At 42.2% G+C, this 7,775-nt stretch overlaps 1 protein-coding gene across 1 annotated transcript; it reads right to left on the bottom strand.

The window, feature by feature from the left end:
- Positions 1 to 776: 776 nt before the first annotated feature.
- On the bottom strand, positions 777 to 7,547 carry TEX55 (testis expressed 55). Its single transcript, XM_035115449.2, has 3 exons — positions 6,976 to 7,547; positions 2,509 to 2,571; positions 777 to 1,725 (listed from the first exon to the last, which is right to left on the bottom strand). The coding sequence occupies exons 1-3, from the start codon at positions 7,438 to 7,440 to the stop codon at positions 1,663 to 1,665; spliced, it is 591 nt and encodes a 196-aa protein (XP_034971340.2). The 5' UTR covers positions 7,441 to 7,547; the 3' UTR covers positions 777 to 1,662.
- Between the last annotated feature and the right edge of the window lie 228 nt (positions 7,548 to 7,775).

Below are 7,775 nucleotides of genomic sequence, written 5' to 3'. Positions count from 1 at the left end.
ACAGAAGGTAACTGTAGCAAAATAAATTTATTAAATGGAATCAGAGCCTTTGCCTTGCACATGATCAGTAGTTGGACATAGATAAAAATTGCTTAGAAAACCAGAACAATTTAAAATTCTTTAATTATTTTTTTAGCAAAGACCAACCCATCGATTCTTGACCTAAAAGCTAACAACAAATAAATCTGAATATAAGTTGTTTGGTTCCTGTACATTGTGAGAACATAGGGAAATAATCCTTTTTCCCCCATCAGCAAATAACTAAACAGGTCTCTCTGAAGCATGAATCCCATCAGCAGAAGCAGGAAATGGAGTACCTTGGATTGAACTGAATTCCTATGGATTTAGAATATGCTAGGCAGAAGTGGGGATCCTGTGGCCATTCAGATGCAGCTCCCACCCATCTTTGATCATGCTGGCTGGGGCTGATGGGAGATGGAGCCCAACAATGGTTGGGCTCTTGCTAATTACAGAACTGAGAGAGAATTATGTAATTCATAAGAGACCACTTTAGGCAAACAGGTATCTTGGCAACTATAGCAACACACCACCAATTCTGAGTCCAATTACTGCAAAGAATCAACAGACACTGCCCTTTCTTTAATCTCCAGAATGGGGAACATATTACAAATTAGGCAACTGCAAGCATCCATCAGTTTTAAAGCCCAAGGTAAAAAAATTTTTGGGGGGAAGGGGTACCAGCATTAATTGAATTAGATAAATGGGCTCTCATTCAGAGCACCATACAACCAGAAGATTGCAATTTTTTTCCTAACAAGCAGAATTCTAGATACATTCTAACACCTAGACATTAATTCATATTTAGTTAAGCCTGGTTTAAAATTATTAATGCTTCACCCCAAGTTATTACAATTCACAAATCAGTTAAATATAGTCTCATCACCATCATTACTAAATAGTCCCCGACCCCCCCCCAAAAAATTAATTACTTTTATCTAAATGTGAGGAAACCACGTTGCTTGACTGCTGGGAGACTTGCATACTGACCCTGAGACTATTTATTCACAAATATTCCAGTTGATTTACACATGCAGCTGCATCATGTGATACCATTTCCCCCAGAGTGTACTACTTTGGTCTGCAAGTGATGGATCATGTACCTGAAAGCTCCTGTATGGTGGGGAATAATTGTATTTGTACATATGGAACTGGTCTCACAGGGCAAAGACTACCAAAGCGCAATTCCTCCTCAAACCTTAACTTTTTATGCGCAGAAAGGGTTTCCTCCCCCCATGGGAACACATTCAAAATGTGTGTGTCCCCCTCCTTGCAATCTGAGATGGGCCAATCCCGCAAAGACAGCATGATCTGATTCTGCAGGATATGTAGATCAGCTCTTACTATGACAGTCAGTGCGTGTAAAGGGCTTGTAGGATTACTGTCTTAGTACTGGATGGCGAGTACCTTGGTGGCTTCCTAAAAGGCATGTGACATTCTGCGAACCGGTGCAACTATGTACTTCCTATCGTCCTAGAACACCCACCCAGCACAGCACCCACGCTGGAAGAAATCAGCTACCACCGACAGCATTCAAATCTATAGAATTTGCATAGACAGAGCATGTGGGAGGGCAGCACTGGAACTTGTTCCACCTAGGGCAGCGTCCAAGAGCAGCTCATTGAGCTTTCGGGTCTTCATCTTTTACACTGGCCCGTCGTCTTCTTTATGTCTCTGAGACGCCTGCTTCATTATCATATTCTGAACCTAAGGAAGCAGCGAAAACAAAAAATGAATCCAGAGAGCATCAGTCAGTGTATTAGCTACTTGCAGCATGTTAATGTTTTTTAATTAAAAATATACATCTTTAACCCCAATCCTCAACTGACGGCCAAATCAGATGTGAATGGAAATAAATGCCCATGTTTCTTATGTGCATAATAACTGCTGGGGAAAGCCTTGGCCATTTAAATCTCTGGGAAATTTAACTCGCTCTTTCTCTCTGTCGCAGTCCAGACAAGATTCACCTCTCCAAACCTAAGCACAACACGAGGGGAGCTGGTGGCAGAGGTGGTTTTGCATAGTATATTTAGATACTGCCATCTTCCGTGGAAGTTTCACCAAGCTTGCAGGATCACCTATGTATTGTCTACACTGAATGGTGGCAGCTCTGCAGGGACTGAGGCAGGGATTTCTCCCAGCCCTACCAGGAGGTGCTGGGGATTGAACCTGAGACCATCTGCATGCAGAGTAGATGCTCTGCTACTGAGCTGCCCATCTTCCCAAAAGAGGAAGTCATCTCTTCTTTAAACTGAGCGACATCTGGTATGTCTTCTATAGCATCTTCCACCCCGCAGTGTCTTTTCCTTCCAGAATACAATTCTGTACTTATAAGCACTAGGATGTTATGGTTCTCATTTTCTGTAACTGCCCGCTCTCTTTTCCCAGCCTAAAGCAAGAAAAATATATTTCTCAGCTCCAATGCCCCTTTTCTGCTTCTTCAGAGAGGCATAACAGTCAAGCAGTGTGTGCCTTGCAGGGACGACATACCTGTCTCAACATGAATTCTAATGGCTTCTCAGGCTTCTCATACACCAGATTTTCAGTGATCTCCTGAGTGAGAAAGACAGAAGTCATTACACTCCTTTCCCGACGGCAAACAATGAAAAGATACAAAATTATATTGCCAGAGGCAAGAATAGCTTGTTTGTTTTTCAGGATGGGAAAGGTATGGGATATACATAATATGTATTATTTACAAATACAGACATGGTGTGTCATTTTATCTTTCCTGAAAAATGTCTACCGTACAGCAAAATCCCGGGTGCTCTAACACATATGCTTGATAACCTGAAATGTTCACACACTCCCACATTAACAGATTGGAGAACTAAGCTAAAACCAACAAAATGAAACTCTGTTGGGACAAATGTAAGGTTCTGCACTTAGGCAAGAAGAACCCGATGGGGGACACATGGCTTGCCAGCAGAACATGTGAAAGGGATAAAGGAGTCTTAGTGGACCATAAGCTTAACATGAGTCAGCAGTATGATGCAGCAGCAAAAAAATAAAATGAAAAAGCTAATACTATTGTAGCCTGTACCAACAGTAGTATAGTGCCCAAATCAAGGGAACTAATAGTCCCACTTCTATTCTGCCTTGGTGAGACTACACCTGCAGAACAGTGTCCAGTTCTGGGCGCCACAGTTCTGGGCTCCTCTTCTGGTAAAGAGGAGACTGAGAGGAGATATAACAGGCATCTTCAACTATCTAAAGGGCTGCCACATGGAAGATGGAGTAAACTTGTTTTCTCCTGCTCCAGAGGGTAGGACTCGAACCAATGGATTCAAGCTGTAAGAAAGGAGATTCCAACTAAACATCAGAAAGAACTTTCTGACAGTAAGAGCTGTTTGGTGGTGAAACAGACTCCCTTGGGAGATGCTAGACTCCTGCACTGGAGGTTTTTAAGCAAAGGTTGGATAGCCATCTGTCATGGATACTTTAGTTGAGATTCCTGCATTGCAGGGGGTTGGACTCAATGACCCTGGAGGTCCCTTCCAACTCTACAATTCTATGATTCTATGAAAACTGCAAGTTGCAAGTTACATAGTGCAAGTGCATCTATTACAGGCCCAATATAGGATTTGTTTATTGAGCAATTTATTTATTTAGAAAGATAGATAAAATAACACAGTATTTAGAAATCTACACGATTCATTTCAGATTATTTCAAATTTCAACTGCTTTCCTCAATTGCACAATTGTTTAAGTAGATGAATATTTAGAAAAGCAATATATCAAGCAATAATGGTAGGCACATTGCACTTGGAAGTTGAAATATATTAATATGTAACTAACTGCCTGTAATTGTTTATTAAGTTATTTTTATCCTGCGTCTCCAAGGGTCCCCAGAGTGACTTACAACTTTAGAAAAACAACTATCAATCAAACAGACCAGATATAACCATCATAGCAACAGCATATAAACATCAACAACCCAAAGTCACTAGGGCAAAAAAAAACCCAAACCCAGTGCTATGGGTTGTATCCAATATCAGTGATACTCATAGTAGACCTGCTGAAATTAATGGGTATGACTAAATTAAGTGCCTTCATTTCAGTGGGTCTACTCCAAGTAGAGCCTATCTGGATACAGTACACATTCACTGAGCTGGTTTGGATCATCTTTTCTGACCAGTTCAATGATTATTAATGACACTGTCCTGTGGTTTCTTCCTACTTTCCTTTGCCTGTTCTTGTCTCTATTTTCCAAAGTGCCAGGCTTGCACATTCCTCCTGTTGGCGCTTCACTGGTGGCTTATATTAAACCAGAGTCCCCTGTTATGTCTGAACTTGAGTTTATACTGAGTGAACTAACCAAGATCACAGGCCCATAAGCAAAAATAAATCCGGTATATGCAAACTCTGAGCCTTTCAAAAGGATTCATCAAGAAGCCCATATGCTACATTCAATGCAACAGAAATGGGTGAAGAGATGCCATTCTTGGTAGGCGTAATGATATCTGGACACTTTTGACTGATTTGTGTCCAATGGGGCAGATACCACAGCTGAAGTGCAACTGGGCATCTTTCTTATTTTTACTTTTTGAATTTAAAATTGATTTTCAAGGATAGTATTTTAAAAAGGGGGTTATGGACAATGTTTTGGACAATAAATTACCAACTTACCAAATATGGTAGCTGGCTTTTCTAAACCATTTAATAACATTAAAAATTGAGAATACTGTTTTGTTTTGAAAGGGAAAGTTGGAGAACAGGAATATGAATTTCTGCAAAGAAAACTATGCTGGGAACAACTATATTTCAAAAATATATTTCAGTTTTCACAAATGTGCATGCTTTGCTTTGGAGAACAGAGCATCTTTAACTTGCATTACTCCTCTTTTTCCATTTGCTTCCTTTCATTGCAGGCCAACACTTCAGGCATTTTATTCTGAAAAGGCTTGTTTAGGTTTTGGTTTGCTGCCATCTAGGATTATTGCAATGCCTGGCATAGTTGTGTTTGGGGCTTTTTTTTGCTGCTATTTGGATTATTTTTCTCTGTGTTTTATCATTTGTATTATCGTATGTTGTAATGTGGGTCTTCTATGTCTTGTATCATTGTATGTTACCTTTGGGTTGCTCTCAGGAAAGGCAACAAAGAATTTAAAAATAAAGAAACGTCGAATTAGATTTTGTACAATTGATACCGTTGTATTTCTTTGTGATGCAACTAATCCAATTATTGTACTTGACATACTGGTTTGCACTGATGTACAGAATGGTTTCTAGGTCAATCTCTTCATTTTTCTTTCCCTTTTAAATAAAAAAAACCCCACGATTGCATTTAAAAGCAACAGCACTAGGACTACTAAACCACCAAAATGGCAAGGAAAAGAGAAAATAAAAAAATCCCTTCGAGTAGCACCTTAGAGACCAACTAAGTTTGTCATAGGTATGAGCTTTCGTGTGCATGGACACTTCTTCAGATACACACGAAAGCTCATACCTATGACAAACTTAGTTGGTCTCTAAGGTGCTACTGGAAGGAATTTTTTTTTATTTTTTGTTTCGACTACGTCAGACCAACATGGCTACCTACCTGTAACAAGGAAGAGAGAGAGAGAGAGAGAGAGAGAGAGAGAGAGAGAGAGAGAGAGAGAGAGAGAGAGAGAGAGATGCCCCTGTACAGAGAAGTGCAGGGGAAAATATGCACTCATGCAACAAGGTACTTTCTATTCTTTTCTGAGCGGCAGCAACCCCCTGTCTCACCACTGGAATGTGTTCCATTACTATAAATTTTAAAAGTATCTTCCTATGTGAATTCACAGGGACCATTTTATAAGATTCTCTCTCTCTCTCTCTCTGTCTGTGTGTGTGTGTGTGTGTGTGTGTGTGATGCAGTGCAGCAGGCTGAGAACACATGGCCCTCCAGATGCTGCTCATCTCCAAGTCCCATCAGCCCTGGCCAGCATGGCCAATGGTCCAGGATGATGGGCGCTGTAACCAAGCAACATCCTGAGGGCCATAGTTTTCCCCACCCCTGCAGCAGAACGTGGTTCAGCAACTAGGAATGCAACACCACCAATATTCCGGGTCCCACTGGAAGGAAACCACAAATGGTGAGGTCAATATCAGCCAAGATGGTGCTCTCAAGAGGTTGCTGGGCTACTACTCCCATCATCCCTGACCATTAGCCATGCTTGCTGGAGCTGACCGTGGCTGGAGTCCAACAATAGCTGAAGGGCTAGATCAGTGTTTCCCAAACAGTGGCCTCCAGCTGCTTTCAGACTACAGTTCCCATCATCCCTGACCACTGGCTTTGCTAGGTAAGGATGGGAGTTGTAATCTAGATGCTCCATCACTGTATTCCAGAAGAAGAAGAAGAAGAAGAAGAAGAAGAAGAAGAAGAAGAAGAAGAAGAAGAAGAAGAAGAAGAAGAAGAAGAAGAAGAAGAAGAAGAAGAAGAAGAGGAAGAAGAGGAAGAAAGATGAAGAGTTTGGATTTGTTATCCCGCTTTATCACTACCCAAAGGAGTCTCAAAGCGGCTAACATTCTCCTTTCCCCTCCTCCCCCACAACAAACACTCTGTGAGGTGGGTGGGGCTGAGAGACTTCAGAGAAGTGTGACTAGCCCAAGGTCACCCCGCAGCTGCATGTGGAAGAGCGGAGACACAGACCCGGTTCCCCAGATTACGAGTCTACCGCTCTTAACCACTACACCACACTGGCTCTCGAGACAGAGACTAGATCTCAGATGTCCTAAAGATAAGGAATAGGTCTCAGAGATCTTGATCCATGGGACAAAAGCCTTCCACCACCATTCTTGTGGCTGGAATATAATGCAGAGTACTCTCAAAAGAGGATATGGGCTAGTAACGTCCCCCAAATTCTAAGAGATCCCCTCAAACCACTGTGTATAAAGGAACTGGCTGGGTTGGTTCAGAACAGCCATTGTGCACGCTTATGCAGAAGTGAAGGCAGCTTTGACAGAAAAGGCAAGAAGGGAGGGGTTCACCTGAAATATCTGCAGAATATTATGCCTCTCCATGTACCTAAGTGAAACTTCAAAGGGATCTTGATACACAACAGGCATCTCCTGGGAGAAGTCCACAGAAGAAACAGTTGTTGGGGCAGGCTGCTCTTCTATTATTGGAGGTTCCACTTTTGGAGGCACCATTTCCTGAGACGGTACTTGTTGGGGCACAAATTCTTCAGGGATCACGATGCCTTCTGCCGATCTGACCAAACCACGTGGAAATACAACTCCTCTCTGATGTTGCTGAGTGAGTATAGAGCCAAGACCTTCCAAAGATGAAACAGGTTGAAATGCTGGGCGGGTAGGTTCTGGTATCTCCTCCGTGACAATTTCTGGAGCCTTGCTCATGTCCGGTTCTGCTGCTATCTCCGCGATAGGCTCAGGTGCTTCCCCTGCAATAGGTTCTGGTGCTTCCTCCATGATAGGTTCTTGTGTCTCATCCATGGACAATACCACTTCAAGAATTGGGGCTTTTCTCTTTTCCGCTTCAGCAATAGATTGTGGTGGTTCAGGATGCTCCTGCCCCTCAGTAATCAGAACTCTTTCTGGCTGTAGCTACAATACATAACAAGCAAGAAGTTATTATGCAGAAAAGAGGCGCATGCATAGTTCTTGCACTCTGTAGGCCTCAGATGTAATCCTACCCTTGCGCAAAAAATACATGAGGAGAGTTGTGGGACTGAGAAGGTTAATCCTTTCCCTTGCCAGTAAGCACAGCTGCCAAACTGCCAAACACTACATGTGGCCAGTGTGTGAAGGGGCTCCACACATGAACTGCT

This window comes from Zootoca vivipara, chromosome 4 (assembly GCF_963506605.1).
Source record: "Zootoca vivipara chromosome 4, rZooViv1.1, whole genome shotgun sequence".
Lineage (NCBI taxonomy): Eukaryota > Metazoa > Chordata > Lepidosauria > Squamata > Lacertidae > Zootoca > Zootoca vivipara.
This window is presented reverse-complemented; position numbering and strand designations above follow the sequence as displayed.

Bases quoted from the DNA above. Each gene is read 5' to 3' on its own strand.
- TEX55 (XM_035115449.2), bottom strand. From the start codon at position 7,440: ATGGATGAGACACAAGAACCTATCATGGAGGAAGCACCAGAACCTATT. The intron at 2,572-6,975 runs GTGAACCCCTCC...TTTCTCACTCAG, and splicing joins ATATTCTGCAGATATTTCAG to GAGATCACTGAAAATCTGGT. The intron at 1,726-2,508 runs GTATGTCGTCCC...CTGCTTCCTTAG, and splicing joins TAGAATTCATGTTGAGACAG to GTTCAGAATATGATAATGAA.